The sequence below is a fragment of the Budorcas taxicolor genome, chromosome 16, assembly GCF_023091745.1.
Source record: "Budorcas taxicolor isolate Tak-1 chromosome 16, Takin1.1, whole genome shotgun sequence".
NCBI lineage: Eukaryota > Metazoa > Chordata > Mammalia > Artiodactyla > Bovidae > Budorcas > Budorcas taxicolor.
The window spans coordinates 48,116,695-48,133,210 of record NC_068925.1 but is presented as its reverse complement, the minus strand read 5'-3'; the positions used below and the strand labels follow the sequence as shown (position 1 = coordinate 48,133,210).

Sequence of the window (16,516 nt, the reverse complement as noted above, 5' to 3'; positions counted from 1 at the left end):
CTTTCGATCAGAGTGAAACGCTTTCCAGACAGATGAGCTAAGCCGAAGGGTCAGAGTGGAAAAGCCAGATGCAGATGCCAAGCCCAGAGGCGTCCCCCATCCCAAGCACCCCAGCTTGCTCCCTGGCCCTGCGCCTGCCTTGGCTTTGCTGCCCACGAGAGCGTGCGAGCGACAGCTCCCCACAGCCTCCCCCAGCTCCAGATGGCCCTGTGTCCAAGTTCCGCACACCCCCTTTCATGGCAGCCACACTCCTCGAGGCATTGCCTTCACTCCCCTCAGCCTGACTGGACACCCAGGGTGGCATCGCAGGCCAGCACACTGAGTCCCTCTTCTAACCAGAGTGCCAAGCGCCCATCTTACTGAGTCCTCCTGTTTCTCATGCTCTGGGTGTTTCCCAGAGAGCTGCAGGATTTCTGCACCCCCGCTGGACAGAGGCCAGCCTTACCAAATTCACGGCCAGCAGAATTCAAAGCTGAAAGCAACAGGCTTCAGTTGTCACTGCCTAAAGCTCCTATAGCCCCAGGACCGCTGCCTGCTCCCCATCTCCTTCCTTCTTTCCTAATCTTTTGTCCCATCAAGGAGAGACCCAGTAATGAAAGGAAAGAGTCTCGGGGCTGAGTGACTTTCTGTGCATCTTGACCATAAATGAAGAGCCTTCAGAATGGATGCTAAACAGCTTGCAAATTAGAGCCCATGATTTCTGAGTAGATGACTCAGGCGCTGTTATAATTGGAATGGAGCACTGGGTATAGATCATTCTCCGTCTGTTGTTTTTTGCTCAGAAACATTTTGCCACGAGCAGAAAGTTCTTCAAAGTTAATCCAGTGCTGCAGTGCCAAACACGGCTGGAATGGTCAGTGCATGACCCTGGCTGACACGAATTTGGTGCAGGGCCCAGAGTGACACCAAGCAGACCAGACAGCGGTCAGCATGGCATCCATCTCTCTATTGTTAAAAAAGCAAGAAACAAGAGGGACACACACACCCACACTCAGTGCACACATGGACACACGCCCACACTCAACACACTCACATTCGTGGGCACACACACCCACACTTGTGGACACATCCACACTTGTGGATGCACACAAACACACTCATGGACACGCACACACACTCATGGACACACACAAACACGAACACACTCCACTGAAAAGTCAGCCCTGAGTACTTGTTGATTGTCTCCGCAAACAGAGAATGTGCTTGGTGAATAATCTTTTTTTATTTTTTTAAAAAACACACTTGTCTGGAAACTTCGCCCGTGTAACGTTGCCAAGCATCTTCCCCGGTGAATTTCTGAGGGGCCAGGGAAGCGGCGCTGCTGGTCTTTCCGAGCAGGACGTCACTCCTCCCTCCTCTGTGGGAGCTGGAGCCGCTGTGCTGGGACAGTGGCACACAGCCGTGGTCACCTCCACGGGGAGCGGCCCCCGCTGCTCCCAGGTGCTCTCCTAGCTCTGGAATGAGCAGCCTGGGCCGCGTGGTGTTTTCACCCAGGGGACCCTGTGGCTGATGAGCAAGGTGGGGTGCGGCTTGGGGTTTCTGTTGCCCAGTAATGAAGTCCCCACGTCTCGGTCTTTTCTGCAGAGCTGAAGTGGTGTTAGGAAACATCATCAAGAAGAAGGGATGGAGGTAATTAATTCCACTGCTCACATGCTCCAGCTCCAGGGCACATACTTGCACACATGCACAGGGAGAAGGTTGGAGAAGGCTGCAGGAAGGGAAGAGGCCTGCTCTGGGGCCCCGGGTGGGGTGGGCAGGCTTGGATCCCATGGCTGTTTCTTCCTGTTTGCTGACAGAGTGCCCACTGTTGGCCTCATGGCCCTGTGCAGCCAGCCTGGCTTTCTAAGACCTGGTGGTCCCAGAATTGTTCTTCCTGGGATGAGGAGAATGTCCCAGAATAGAGGCAGTCCCTGTGTCCCCTCCTGCAAGGGGAGCCAGCGTTCACAGTATGGGTGGCCACCCCCAGGGAGCCAGGGCCTGAGCCCAGGGGTCAGGAGCCTCCATCTGGCTTGATGCAGAGTTTCCCGCCCACCTGGGGTCAGGCCAGGCTAAGCACTTGACTGCACTTTGGGGCCACTTGTGACCTGTGTGTCTTCATTTTCAGCAAAGTCAGAGCAGTTAGAGGCTCCCCTACCTCCACCAAACCCCCCATCCCCTCCCCTGGAGCACACACTCAGTCTCCCCCATCCCCTCCCTTGGTGCACACACTCAGGTGTCCCCCACGCCCTCCCCTGGTACACACACTCAGGTGTCCCCCACGCCCTCCCCTTGTGCACACACTCAGAGTCTCCCCCAGCGCCCTCCCCTGGTACACACACTCAAGTGTCCCCTATCCCATCCCCTGGTGCACACACTCAGGTGTCCTCCACGCCCTCCCCTGGTGCACACACTCAGAGTCTCCCCCAGCGCCCTCCCCTGGTACACACACTCAGGTGTCCCCCACGCCCTCCCCTGGTGCACACACTCAGGTGTCCCCCACGCCCTCCCCTGGTGCACACACTCAGGTGTCCCCCACGCCCTCCCCTGGTGCACACACTCAGGTGTCCCCCACGCCCTCCCCTGGTGCACACACTCAGAGTCTCCCCCAGCGCCCTCCCCTGGTACACACACTCAGGTGTCCCCCACGCCCTCCCCTGGTGCACACACTCAGAGTCTCCCCCACGCCCTCCCCTGGTGCACACACTCAAGTGTCCCCCACGCCCTCCCCTAGTACACACACTCAGAGTCTCCCCCAGCCCCTGGGGCCTGGATGACTGACACCCTCCTCTTGACCCAACCCAGGTTGTTTCTTCATGGCTCTAACTGATCCCCAAATAAATACCTGCTCACTCTGTAAGTAAAAGAAACTGCAGGTATGAGTGAGTCCCGATGGTATCTTAGGTAAACACACGAGGAGATGCCTACCAGGTCATCCCACCTGCCCGAAGGTGATACTGACAGCAGCCAGAGCCCCTGGCTTTGAGGAGCTGTTTCCTGAGCAGTAAACCACCCGCCTCCACCCTCATGAGAAGAAAGCACAACCACAGGGGCATTGCCCCCCATCCCCTGGGAATGGTCAAGGTCAAATGTGGACAGGAGGAGCCATCATCACCCCACCCACCTGTCCCTCCAAGACAAAGTCACAGATGTCAGCATTGCCTCCTGTGGATTTGCGGCGGGAGACATGAATCCATTCCTTTCCCCCAGGCTTTCAGCCACCCAAGTCTGAGCCCCCAGGAGCGTCACCTGCCTGTCTCTCGGATCAGTCCCACCCCAGCCTTTCCCCCAACCTGGTACCCAGGATGCTCCCCAAGGCTGTCCCACACAGCTTTTCTGAAATGCTGCCTCAGCTAGTAGAAAACAGCCATACCGGGTGGTCCCTTATTTCACTCCATCCTCACCAGAGCCCTCCAACCCCCGGCCAGTCCTGACACTTGACCTCCTCCGAGTCCCCACAAAGTGGCAGCCTTCTGTTCCCTGGACCACGTCCCCCACTCCCAAATGTGCCCCCTCCTCTAGGCTCCAGGCTCCAGTCACACTGGACTCCATCTCCACCTGGGCCCTCACTGTCCAGCCCTAGTTCCACGGTTAGTTAGTTGCATCCCCATAGTTAATTATGTCTGTAGGTTTTCTCCTGGCTCGATCCAGGGCCCTGGGCTAGGAACACCCCAAACATTGAGTGATAGAGAAGCACCCTGTTTCACACCCTGTGCCCCCAGGTGAGAGGGTTTAGGACTCCTGGGTAAGGGCTGAAGACAGTGGGGAGGGTCGGGGAGGGAAGACCCCAAGGGGTCGCACCCAGGAACAGCCCTCCTTCTCTTGTTCCGCAGACGATCCAGCCTCGTCATCACCACCAAGATCTTCTGGGGAGGAAAGTAGGTACAGCCACAAGCGACCCCCTGGTGGGGGGCCAGGTCTGCAGAGACCCCTGTGGGTGGGCAGGGGGCAGTCATCCTGGAGGAACGGAGGCTGCCTGGGGTCCATCCTGGACACACCAGCCTCAGCACCGGGGCAGCACGCTTTCCTATCTCCTGGGGCAGGAAGCAGGGGACAGGGTGGTGTGTGTGTGGCCACCTTCCCTGGCTCGTGCCCTCCCTGTTGAGGGACCCCAAGTTCCAGAAAAGCAGCTGTGGCTGAGTTGCCTGGTGCTCAATCCTTGCTTCCCTTTTATTTTTACTTTTGTGGTTTTGTTTGTTTGTGATTCCCGAGGTAACATCCTAAAAATTGTGATAAAAGCAGAAAATTCCTGAACTGTCCTGTTCGCTCCACTTACCCTGGGCCACAGACCACCCTTGCTGTCTTCCGGGAATCTGGCCCCATAGCTTCTCCAAGACTGGACAAAATGGGCTTCATAGGAATTAGAAATATGATTCATTTTAAGCTTTGAAAAATCCAAGTCAGAGAGAGGGCAAATTGAAAAGCAGACACCCCCACCCCCCACTGAGCCCCACCACACCCAGGGCAGCTGGGGTAGAGGGCAGCCTGGCTCTGCCACAGCTTCTCCACACAAGCAGATCCTCATAGCCTTGTGGTTTTATCCCCAAAGTGGAATCAGACTACAAGTGGCACGCACTGACCTACTTTTTTCACCTAACATTGCGTCATAAACATTTTCCCCGAAAACCGCTTGAAACATTGCACACACTGTCGCCTGTTTTTCAGAGCCGAGACGGAGAGGGGCCTTTCCAGGAAGCACATAATAGAAGGTGAGGACGGGGCAGGCCTTAGGATGCCCCCAAACCCTCGGCATCCTGCTGTGGATGCAAAAGTGAAGAAACCACTGTGCCCCGGCCCCATCCATGCTACAGGCCTGGAGCTCTAGGGACAGCCTGAACCCTGGTCCCCCCAGGCTCACACGGGGTGGTCCCTCTGGGTCACGAGAGAGGGGCAGGGGTATGAGTGGGTGGGGCTCACGTGACCCTGGGAAGATACAGACAGGCCTGGGTTTCGACCCAGGCTGGGCCCTGTGCCCACTGGGCAACCTTGAGCAAGGGACATTATTTCCCCAGGCATCTGTGGCAGCATCTGTTATATGCTGGGGAATAACGCCCACCTCTGGGGTTACAGGAATCTGGAAGGACCCCAACGAGGTCCTGCGTGTTGGACTCAGCCTGGGGCTCTGCACATAGGAGTCCCGCACGGGGGTGGGAGTGGGCTGGAATGCCTTGCATGTCCCAGTTGTTATTGTCTCAGTGCCTTTTTGCCCATGTTCATTTTGTCAAAGTAATACAGTCACTCCATTAAAAATAAAGTGATTAGGAGGCCTTGCTGCCTGCCCTGCCCTGCCCGGCGCCCGGCCCTGCACTCCAGCTCTGCAGCTCCGTTCTGAGCTGCTGCCAGTGCTCATCAGGCCCCACTGGCCTTCCATGCCGTGGACGATCCACTCCATGTTGGGTGGCCTAGCTCCTCCCAGGTCCCTCCCAGGCCGCTCTGGGGGGGGTCCCCTCCATTCAGTCACAGGACATGGCCTGTGGACCCCACCCCCTCTTTTTGGGGTGTGCCACCTCTTCTCTCATGGCTGTTTGCAATCTCAATGGCCTGTGCCCACACGTGTGCCCTGCTATCTGCAGCTCCTGGGGCCAGGTGCCTTGTCCCTTTCATCTCTTGCTCATGGGTGAGGGCCCAGGAATGTCTGTGAAGATTGTAATGCACCCCTTCCCACCCCCTACCCCTCCCCCACCCAGGTCTGAAAGCTTCCTTGGAGCGGCTGCAATTGGAGTATGTGGATGTGGTATTTGCCAACCGCCCAGACCCCAACACACCCATGGAAGGTATGTTCTCCTTCGAAGCACTTGGCCAGACATCGTGGTTCCAAAAAGGGCAGAAGGTTCTGAACCTGAGGCTCTGATGGCACCATCCCAGGGCCCGCTGGGCACCCAAGCCTAGTGGGGTGGCAGGTGGGGCCTACCCAGTGTGGGGAACTCAGCCTTTGATCATTCCCTCAGGTGCCCTCCGCACCTCCGAGCTGAGTCCCATCCTTGCTCCAGGTCCCCGCCCCGTCCTGGGCTTGAACGCATGCTGTGTTAGCTAAAGTCATGATCCCATGACTCCTTGCTGCATTCTTTTCAATTCTTTCAGTCACCATCCCCATTCTGTTGGGAGGTTTTAGGGGCCTTTTGCTCTGGGAAATAAACCATTACTTAGAGGAGGAAAAGAAACGTGCAATGCTTTGAAAAGCAGTTTTGGTTTCTCTGACGCTCATTTATTCTTTGACTCGTGTAGTCTCAGCCCCTCCTATCTCCTCCAACTCTCTGCTTTGGGCATCTTCTCATTTGTGCTTTGCTGCTTCAGGGTCTTGGAAAATTCAGTTACATTCAAGTTACTTTTTCTTCATTTGTTTGTATATATACCATGCAACCATGCATGTGTATATATATGTGTGTGTGTGTGTATGTGTTATCCAAACCAGTAGTCTGCAAAAAGTGATTTGAGCCTGTGTCCCCATGCCCTTTGTCAGACTGCGCCCCTCAGCATTCCCACAGCTGTGAACTCTGGTCTCTTTCGATCTTTCTTTTATCACCAGGGGATCCATTTAGTTCCTCCAAGTCAAGGACTTTCATCATAGAAGGTACACAGTACCCTCGGCCTGACCACTGACCTCTGTGTCCGAGTTGCATTTTATGAGACAGTGTTTTTATTTACACAACTCTCTTCCCGCCCCCATGATAAAACTTCTCCATAAAATGCACAAAGGAGAAATAAGTGCCTTATGGGAACATCTTGCAAGTGAAGAAAAGCAAAGCAGAGCAGACCCCCGCCACCCCCCTATCCCCCCATGCTGTCACCTCTTTCCTCCTGTCCTCCCTCCCATGCATGCACGCCCCCTCCTCGCCCCGCCTTGCATCGCCATGATCCATGACCCAAGGGGGCTTCCTCTTGATTTGGGGATGCTGTGATCAGTGCCTGACACCGTGACCCCGGATGGTCTGGGAGAGGGCTGGGGAGACTGGGTTTCCACAGGAGTGAACACATCGGGGACCCCAGACCATTGGCCCCCAGCAGGCTGTATCTTCTCCATAGTCTACTTTGCTAAGCCCCCACCTCAATCAAAAGCAAAAGGACCAGCCACCAGCTGCCCCATTTCCACCCTGGGCAGGCTGGGCCACCTGTCACTCTCACCCCATGCTATGCGGTCAGAGCTCGCCATTGAAATGCGATCATTTTTCTCTTGAAGAATTCCTACATGAGCTGGGGAAACTCTGAGACCTGGGGCAGCCTCTGGCCAGGCGGTGGTCTCTGCCCTGCCCTAAACTAAAGGACCCTGGGTGCCCCCACACCAAGGGCGGATCTTGGTCTCGCTGGAAGCTGGGCTGCATTCCACGATGGAAGGGCTCCTGCCTGCCAGCTGGCACTGCCACCTGACCCCTCCCATGTATTATTTGTGACACAGCGGGAGATGCCCTGGGTTTTGGCAGCAGCTGGAAGGATTTGGTCCTCCCGCTTTTATTCAACAGCATTAAATATTGAGGTAGAGAGTCATCCCTAATTGTCCCTGTTTCTGGTGTCATGACACCCAGCTTTGGTAGAAGCACAAGGGCGATGCTCCTGTGCACGGGCTCCATGCCCAGCGTGCCAAGGCCCTGGACCCTCAAGGTACCCAGCAGCGTTTGCCCAGGACCCCTTCCCTCCCAGGCCAGCCGCAGGCTCGCACACCACCTGGCCCCCAGGCTCCCGCTGGACCCTCCTCTCTGCATGGAAGGGAGAGAGCTGTGCTCGAGGAAGCCAGGCTGGCAAACGGGGTATCGTCTGCTTCCCCTACTCCAGCATGTGGGCCTGAGCCTTGGCTGAAGACTCGGGTGGTCACGCTGCATGGTCACAGGTCCCCCCAAGGCTGTTTCTAAAGAATCCAATGAGGACGGCCGGGCTGGCAGCCTGGGTGCAGGGCTCAAATGTGGGCAGGTGCCTTCCTGGGACCCTCAACCTTACAACCAAGTGCTGCTCTTCATGTCGAATAGTGTTGGCCATTAAAGTGGTGGCCTGCTCATAGCCCACGGGTACGGGGCTTCCCTGCCAGACTCCCTCCCTGGGATGGGTGGAGAGGAACCCAGCCCCCGACCTTGGAAGGAAGGGGAGGGCAGGACTTGACGTACAGACCTGGAAGCTGAGGTATAATTTTTCAGGGGTCCTGGCGAGGCCACCAAGACCACCACTCCAGAAGTCCCAGCTACATTAGTTTTCTACTGAAAAAGGGGACCTTGGCAAAAGGCACTCAGGGACTGAGAATGGGTGAAAGAGACACCCCAAAAGAGAGGTACTACTCTGCCAGAGACTGTCCCCATGGCCTGGGGCCTTCCAAGGTGGAGCTCAGAAAGGACCTGTATCATCCTGTCTTCCTTCCTTCCACCCGTGCCGTCTTGAGGGGCCTGTGCTTCCCGACATCAGTGGCCACTTCAGGAGAGGTGGGATTTTCAAGGAGCAGTGTCCGTTTTGGGAAACATTCATTCTTCAGCTGAACTTCTAGGGCTGCCCTGGGCAATCTTACATGCAAGCACTGTGTGGGATCTGAGAAAAGCCTGATGGGGTAGCCTGCCACCCTTAGCAAAGCTGAGAGACATCTGAAATTTTAAAATTTGAGGCCAAGTTCAGTTGTAAGGACCACAGTATCCCCCTGAGGCTGAAGCAGCCTAGGGGCGACTGTGGCAGATTTTTATTTCTCAGAAAAACTTCTTTTGAACCGAAGAAAAAATCTGTCGCAGTGGAGATGGGGAGAGGGTCCCTTGCTGGATACTGACTGGTTTGAGAGTCCGGGGCATGGTCCACAGGGGGCTTTCCATGTTTCCTGCTGGCTGTCCTGGACATGAGAGGAATTCCGCCCTACTGCCCCACCCTCTGGGGCCAGCCAGGGCCCGCACCCTGACCTTGGTTGGGACAGACACTGTTGTTACCTCTACATTCAGTTCTCCAGATCCCAGTGATAGTCTGGAGTAGCCGCAATAGGTGCCTCAGACAGTAAAGAATCTGCCTGCAATGCAGGAGACCCAGCTTCGATCCCTGAGCTGGGAAGATCCCCTGGAGAAGGGAATGGCAACATACTCCAGTATTCTTGCCTGGAGAATCCCATGGATGGAGGAGCTTGGCAGGCTACAGTGAATAGAGTCGCAAAGCGTTGGACATGACTGAGCGACTAACGCTTTCAGAATACTAGAGAAGGCAAAAAATGAGTTTATTTCCTGTTGCCGCCTGTCAATCTGATCATAACCTTAGTCTGTTTATCTGGTTCTTCCTGAGCAATAAGGGTCCCCAAATCTTTCCCAAACTAGAGAATGCCCCCCATTCTAGAGTCTAGAGTCACATTCTTTGACCTCACTTTTCCTTCATCCCTCTAATCTGCCATAGAAACATCTCAATCCATCCATAACCCATATTTTCAAACATTCCATAAGGCCTGTAACTATCTGGGGACACTGTTTTCAAGATCAGCTTCTTGGACAGCAGCTCACTTTTTTCTGTCATCCCAGAAAACCCCGGCCACCCACACCTCTGGAGCCAGGAAGCACACTGCTTACAAGCTGTCCTGGCAGCATCCTCTCCCTGCTCCTGGCCTTTTTTTTTTTTTTTGCAGAATGTCCCCAGGCGGGGCCCTGTGCCCTTGGCCATCCCCCCAACCTGTGGTGTCCCCTTCTCTCGTGACAGAGACTGTGCGTGCCATGACTCACGTCATTAACCAGGGGATGGCCATGTACTGGGGCACATCGCGCTGGAGCTCCATGGAGATCATGGTAATGTGACCTCTTGGTGTGTGTGCGTCTAGGGGCTGGGCTCCCGGCCCCGCTCCATGGGTGACAACCCTGAGGCTCTGGCAGGTTCGGTGCTGTTGGTCCCTAACGCATAGACTGCTGGGTACTAAGGGGAGGGACAGTATGGTGACTTGTGGCAGTAACGTCTGCAGACTTTGCAGACAGGGCTCTGGGCTTGAATCCCAGCACTGTGTGGCCCTGGACCGATGGCTTCGGCTCTCTGAGCCTCAGTTTCCCCACCTGTAGAACAAGACTGCTAGGACGACCTACTGTCATGAAGCTATGTGAGGATTATCTGAGAAATCAGAGGTGAAGCTCTTAGCAGGGATCCTGGAGCCTCAGCCAGCGCCCAGAAGTGGTAGCTCCCGCAGAGTTCCAGGTGCCATTGGATTTGAGGGCTTCGTGTGGACTGACTCCCATTCATCCTCACAGCCTATGAGGCAAGCGCTGCTGGCACCCTGCTTCTCAGATGTGGCCACTGAGACACAGAGAGCTGAAGTAACACACCCAGGCTCACGCCAAATGATGGCTTCCCCAGGCCGTGCAGCGCAGAGCCTGAGCTTCCATCTCATAATCCATGAGGTTTCTCCCTCACCTGCACTTTCAGGAGGGCATCCCCTTCCTTGTTTCCCTCCACAGGAGCCATCAGAAGCTGAGGGTGAAAGACGTTTTATAATATTCCTGGGGTATCCCAGGATGGTTGGCAGAACAGCTCCCCAGAGGCAGACAGCTGGTTGGTGGGGGAAGGGCAGAGGCCTGGGGACTGCGTCTGCTCAGACTAGCTCTCAGGCTGACTCCCTTACCCTCAGCTCCAGGCCTCCTCCCCATCCCAGCCCTTTCCATGCCCCACCTCCCAGAATTTCCCCCATCTTGGCATGCCTCAGAGGGCGGTTTCTCCTCTAGTGAGTACCAAATTTCTGGTTCATTAAAAAAAAAAATTAAGCAGGATCTTCAACTTGAATACAACTCAAGAATCCTGTGGTATCAATCAGCCTTTGGCCTCTGTGACTTTCGTATCATTTGGCATTTTTCTGAAGCTGCCTGGACGCAGCGCAGAACTCACTGAGGTGCCAGGATCTCGTCCCCACTTTACAGATGTGAAAGCTGAGTCTCAAGCTAAAGGGGAAAGGGCCTCTCAGGCTGACAGACGGGCTTCCCCAGGAGCTCATGCCCATCCAGTCTGCCGAGTCCCAGAAATGCGCTGATGCCAGCCACTCCCCTGTCCTGACCTCGTGTTTCCTGCCCCTGCTGTCATTCTGGGTCCAGGCCCTAGACTGACAATAATGATAAGATCAGTAACAAGCAGGTACTGTCCTGAGGACGGGCAACACATGACAGATGGGGAAGCTGAGTCACAGAGGGGTGAGCCCCTTGCCCAAGGCCACCCACCAGTAAGTGCCAGAACCTAAGCCTCACTACAGAGTCATGCTTTCCCCCCAAATGCCTTTGTTCTTGGGGTTCCACAGCCCACCCGGTGTTAGCTCATGGAGGGGGAGCCTAACAGTCTTCCAAGGAAGCTGAGAGGAGCGGGCAGGGGGCAGTTGGGCCAGCCAGCTTCCTGGAGATGCCTTTGTGTCTTCTCCCTGCTGCTCAAGAGGGCCCCCAGATCGCTGGCCCGCAGGAACCATCGGTGCCTCTCTTTGCTTCCACAGGAGGCCTACTCCGTGGCCAGGCAGTTCAACCTGATCCCGCCCATCTGCGAGCAGGCGGAGTACCACATGTTCCAGCGGGAGAAGGTAGAGGTGCAGCTGCCGGAGCTCTTCCACAAGATAGGTGGGTTCCCCGCCCCTCCCCAGCCCTGTCCCAATCTTATCCCCAGATTCCCCCTCTCCCTCCCCAGCCCCTCCCGCTTCCGCCCCGGCCCCGCCCCTCTCACGCCCTGCTGCTCGGCCTTCACCACTCTCTTCTGCCACGCCCCTTTCCCGTCTCCCTGCTCCTTCTCCGGGCCCTGGGCTTGACCTCTCCCTGCTCTCCTCTCCCAGGAGTGGGCGCCATGACCTGGTCCCCTCTGGCCTGCGGCATCGTTTCCGGAAAGTACGACAGTGGCATCCCGCCCTACTCTAGAGCCTCTTTGAAGGTGAAGCGGCGGCGGGGGGCTGGGGGAGGGGATATGCAGGGACAGGCATTTTGGAGGGATGGAGCTTTTGGGTGGACACCTTGGTGCTGGACACTTTCCCTGGGCCACTGTCTGCGGGGCGGTTCCAGGCGTGGGAACTTGGAACCCCCGCTGGCCTGACCCCATGTCTAGAAAGGCTGCCCATCTGTGGGACGTCCGCCAGCTGAAGAAGCCCCTCACTCCCCCGCCCCCATGCCCTCGCTCCAAGTTCAACACTCACAACCCGGGGAACTACGTGTTTCCGTTTTAGGTGCCTCCTCCCGTATAGACACGCCTACACTCTCTCTGGCCCATCACTGAACCTCTGGGTGGAGGGCTGCGTAATTTCTTCAGTATCCCTCAGAGGTGCCCCTGGGACAAGTGAACACCCAACACATACACTTCAGAGTGGGGACTCAGAGGGTCCCAGACTGAAGGGTTTGGGGGACAAGGAGCAGGCAGAGAAAGGCCTGACCAGGCCAGGACAGAGCGAACACTGGAGCCCCCCAGCCCTAGGGATCAGGATGGCCTGCCTCCCCCATTTCTCCCCAAACCACAGAAGCCTCCCAGAGGGTTCCCTGACCTTGCTGTGGGCACACCTCCTGGGCCACCCAGCCTCCCAGAAGAAGGGAAGGTCGGTTTGTCCACCTCCTTGTCCAAGCTCATGGGCCCAGCGTCAGCTTCCCACAGCCTTCAAATGCAGTGGTTCCCATCCTTCCACCTGCCTGGGTCTGGACCACAGCATCAGGGTCGGGGTGCCGCCCTGGCACAGATCGTCATTTGTGTCATGCATGCAGTGGCCCAGGTGACCTGCCCTCACGCATGGGCTGTGCTCTCCCCACATCCCACAACCAGGGCTACCAGTGGCTGAAGGACAAGATCCTGAGTGAGGAGGGCCGGCGCCAGCAGGCCAAGCTGAAGGAACTGCAGGCCATCGCCGAGCGCCTGGGCTGCACACTCCCCCAGCTGGCCATCGGTAAGAGGGCTGAGGCGCAGGGAGGGACCAAGAGTCCCCAGAAAGAAATCAAGAGTCCCTGAGTGCCTGGGCCACCCCCTTTCATCAGCCAGCCATGGGCAATAGGCTCCCATATTCATGGGGAGGGGATGAGGGGGTCCCTGAGCACTTGGGCCATCTCTCCACTGGGGGCAGCTGGTGCCAGCGCTGCTGAGCCCCTGGCTTGCCAGGGCCCTCCTGGGATACCCTCAGTCCTATGCCCGAGAGGCTGGGTCTCTGGCCCCATCATGGGTAGGGTAGAACCAGGGAGGGCCCTGGGTGGGGGTGCCTTCCTCACCTCTGCTCTTGCTGCCCACCCCCAGCCTGGTGCCTGAGGAACGAAGGGGTCAGCTCCGTGCTCCTGGGTGCTTCCAGCGCAGACCAGCTGATGGAGAACATTGGAGCAATACAGGTGAGTGGCACCTGCCAGCCTTGCGGGCCCTGAGTTCTCTTGTGGACAGAGTTCAGGGTCTCAGCCAGGCATCTGTCCAGCATGTACTTATTGAGCACCTACTACATACCAGGCACTGTTTGAGGCACCTGGGCTACAGCAGTGAACCAATAAAAGCCTTGCTCTTGAAGGGCTGGCTTTTTATCTGGATTTTAAAAAAATAGAAAATGCAAGGAGTAAGATTAGGATGTGTGTCGGAGGGTGATAAGCACTCTGGAAAAGGAAACCTAGAGCAAGGTCAGGGGTATCCAGTAGGGGCATGGAAGGGGGGAGCCATGGACCCAAGTTAAAGGGGGCTACAGGGTAGCCTTGTTGATAGAGTGACTTGTGAGCAAAGGCTTGAAGGATGAGGAGTGGGCGGTGCAAATACAATCCAGGCTGACGCGAAGGTGCAAGGTAGGCACAAGCCCAGGACAGCAGTAAGGCCAGAGGCCCAGAGCAGAAGGGCAGGGAAAGGTCCCCCGGGCACCGCACGCCCTCTAAGGACTTCGGCAACGGTCAAGTGAGATGGGCGCAGAGGAGGAGCAGTCTGACTTAGATTTTAAAAGGCTGCCTCTCACTCTCTGGCTGATGAGTGGAGGAAAGAGCTGGGGAGCAGGAAGGGGAGCAGGGAGATCGCTGGGAACTGACGACTGTCTGGGGGTGAGGGATGGCCTTGGTACAGATGGACAGCTGGTTGGGTCCTGGATTTCTGGAAGGTAGACCAACAGGACTGGCTGAAGACTGGATGTAAGGGTGTGGGACAGTGCGCCAGATCCTGGGGACAAACCATGGGTTTGTCACCTGGAAGGGGGGTGTTGCAGTTAGGAGGGCTGGAAAAAGCAGTTTGGGGGTGTGGATTATCAGATGTTATGGTCCTGAAGTCTGCATCTTATGCCGCCACTGTCCATCCATTCAAGGGACAGAGCTGCCCAAACCTGGAATACAGAAGCAGCAAGGCCCCCTCTGCTCCACAAGCTGCATGCAATGAGGGTGGGACAGGCCAGGGCCAGCGGACAGCTGGAAGAATGTCTCCCTGTTACCGAAGTGAGGTTTGACTGCTCATCATTCAAGAATCAATACTGAGAGATAAGTGTTGGGTAAAAGGAAAGACATCTTTATTGAGGAAGCCAGCAGTCCCGGGGAGAAGGTGGACTCCTGTCCCCAAACAGACTTCCCCTTGTCAATCAGGGAGCAAGAGATTTCAAAGGGGAGTTTCAGGGGTACACAGGTTGAGGAGTGGCTAGAACAGCAGTCAGCTCCAACAGTCATCTTGAAATTGATCATGCGATCATCTGATCAGGGTCATCTTTTTTTTTAATTGGAGGATAATTGCTTTTCAATATTGTTAGTTTCTGCCATACATCAACATGAATTGATCAGGGTCATCTTGTTTTAAGCACAATTAATCTTTAGTTCTGTCCATGAGATTCTCCAGGCAAGAATACTGGAGTGGGTAGCCATTTCCTTCTCCAGGGGATCTTCCTGATCCCCTGACCCACAGTCGATGGGATCGCAAAGAGTTGAACATGACTGAGCGACTCACACACACATACACACCATCTTCAGTTCTAGGGTCAGTTTGTTCCCATTTCCCTGAGGCTGGTTCTCAGAATTGTGCATGATGGAGCAGTTCATGTCATGGCTAGAGTCTGGTAATAATGTTGTTAACTTCTTCCACATGATGGGAGTTTCAGTATCTACAGAAGAGCTCAAAGTACATGGTTCAAAATACAATCTACAGCCCTTGAGGAACTAAAAGGTCCCTGACTTTGCTTAATGGCTACACTATTATTATTTTGCCTTCTTTCACTGCTTTTCTTTGTTTTTGCATTTTCTCACTTCTCCAGTTGAATTTATTCTTTGGTTAAAGTCTTTCTACAGACAAGAGGCAGGTATGGAGGACATGGGAGGGGTGGGGTCTGTACCAGGAAGGCCCCATAAGGTCCTGCTCCATTACACATCACCTCGTCTGCAGGTTGATTCTGACTAGCTCCCATCTTTCACATAGGTCCTTCCAAAACTGTCGTCTTCCATCATCCACGAGATCGATAGTATTTTGGGCAATAAACCCTACAGCAAAAAGGACTACAGATCCTAAGAAGCCCCCACCCATTTGCCTGGACAGTTTCATCTCCCTCCTAGCCTCTTTGTTTGCTCGCTTAAGCTATTTTGAAGCCAAGAGTGTGGTTTGCATCAAAAACAAAACAACGCACCAACATGTCATCAGGAGAAGATCTCAAAAGTCGCTGCCACGCAGCACCTGCTGCTTCACAGGACTAACGTCACATTCATGCCAGAGGGTTGGCATCAATTCAAAGGCATTCGAGCCGTCCCGCCCAAGCCTGCGCCTCTGCTCATCTTCCACCAAGAAACGACGTTTCTCCCAGCCACGCCCCATCTCAGAAATTCAAGTCCAGGCCGGGCTGAGACCCATTGAGGCCTGGGAGCAGGCAGAGCTGGCCTCTCCTCTGCCAAGAAGCCCGCCTGGTACTGGGGAGGGGAAGAGGAAGCCAGGTCTGGCTCTTCCTGTGGCCCCTCGGCTGGGCCCTGGTTGGGGTGGGCCTCCCACTGGGGTCTCCCTCATCCCCCCTCTTGCCAAGGGCTCCTGGTACTGTCATTGGGCCTGACATCAGATTCTCCTACACCCCGTTCTCCACACCACCTGCCCCACTGGGTCTCCGAGGGGCCTTCCGAGCTGTCCTCTGACCCCCACCCCTACCCTTGCTGGCAGAGGCAAGGATCCAAGGGGGTTCGATTGCTCCAGGGGGGACCCACAGGAAGTCAGGGGTCTGACTTCAAGCTCATCGCTCCACTGACTTCCTCCTCGTACACAACTGATGAGCCCCAGTGCCCAGACTCCAGCCCAGGTCCCTCCCCACCTGGTGCCCAGTCCATTGCCCCTTTGTCCTTGCCCTGGAAGGCCCCAAGGTCGTGCTTGCTTAGCTGGACTGTGGCTGCTGACCACACATGGGGTGGCCAGCCTCTGCTCTGCCCAGGGTGGTGGCCTTGGGGTCTGCAGAGAGGACATTCTGGGACCCTTCAGTGAGGGAAGGTCCCTGGGGTGTTCTGTGCTTCATGCCCAGGGCCTGGGCAGCAACCCCCACAGTCCAGGAGAAGACCCCCGTAGCCTCTCCCTGGAGCAGTATCCCCAACAAGGGCTCAGACCAGGTCAGGTGGGGTGGTCAGAGCTTGTTGCCAGGGCAGCTAGGCAGCAGTTCTACCCCTAGGACACCCTCACACAGCCTCTGAAGAGGGAGGGATGTCTGGGGTTCATCATT

At 55.9% G+C, this 16,516-nt stretch overlaps 1 protein-coding gene across 1 annotated transcript in view; it reads left to right on the top strand.

The window, feature by feature from the left end:
* KCNAB2 (potassium voltage-gated channel subfamily A regulatory beta subunit 2) overlaps nucleotides 1-15,342 on the top strand; it is a 45,326-nt gene extending 29,984 nt beyond the window's left edge. Inside the window, exons 5-15 of the mRNA XM_052653892.1 lie at nucleotides 1,585-1,629; nucleotides 3,810-3,854; nucleotides 4,642-4,685; nucleotides 5,664-5,750; nucleotides 6,503-6,547; nucleotides 9,613-9,698; nucleotides 11,369-11,489; nucleotides 11,699-11,793; nucleotides 12,667-12,787; nucleotides 13,129-13,217; nucleotides 15,247-15,342. Coding sequence (XP_052509852.1) covers nucleotides 1,585-1,629; nucleotides 3,810-3,854; nucleotides 4,642-4,685; nucleotides 5,664-5,750; nucleotides 6,503-6,547; nucleotides 9,613-9,698; nucleotides 11,369-11,489; nucleotides 11,699-11,793; nucleotides 12,667-12,787; nucleotides 13,129-13,217; nucleotides 15,247-15,336 — 868 coding nt within the window. The 3' untranslated portion in view covers nucleotides 15,337-15,342. The remainder of the gene's footprint in view (nucleotides 1-1,584; nucleotides 1,630-3,809; nucleotides 3,855-4,641; nucleotides 4,686-5,663; nucleotides 5,751-6,502; nucleotides 6,548-9,612; nucleotides 9,699-11,368; nucleotides 11,490-11,698; nucleotides 11,794-12,666; nucleotides 12,788-13,128; nucleotides 13,218-15,246) is intronic.
* Nucleotides 15,343-16,516: the final 1,174 nt, after the last annotated feature.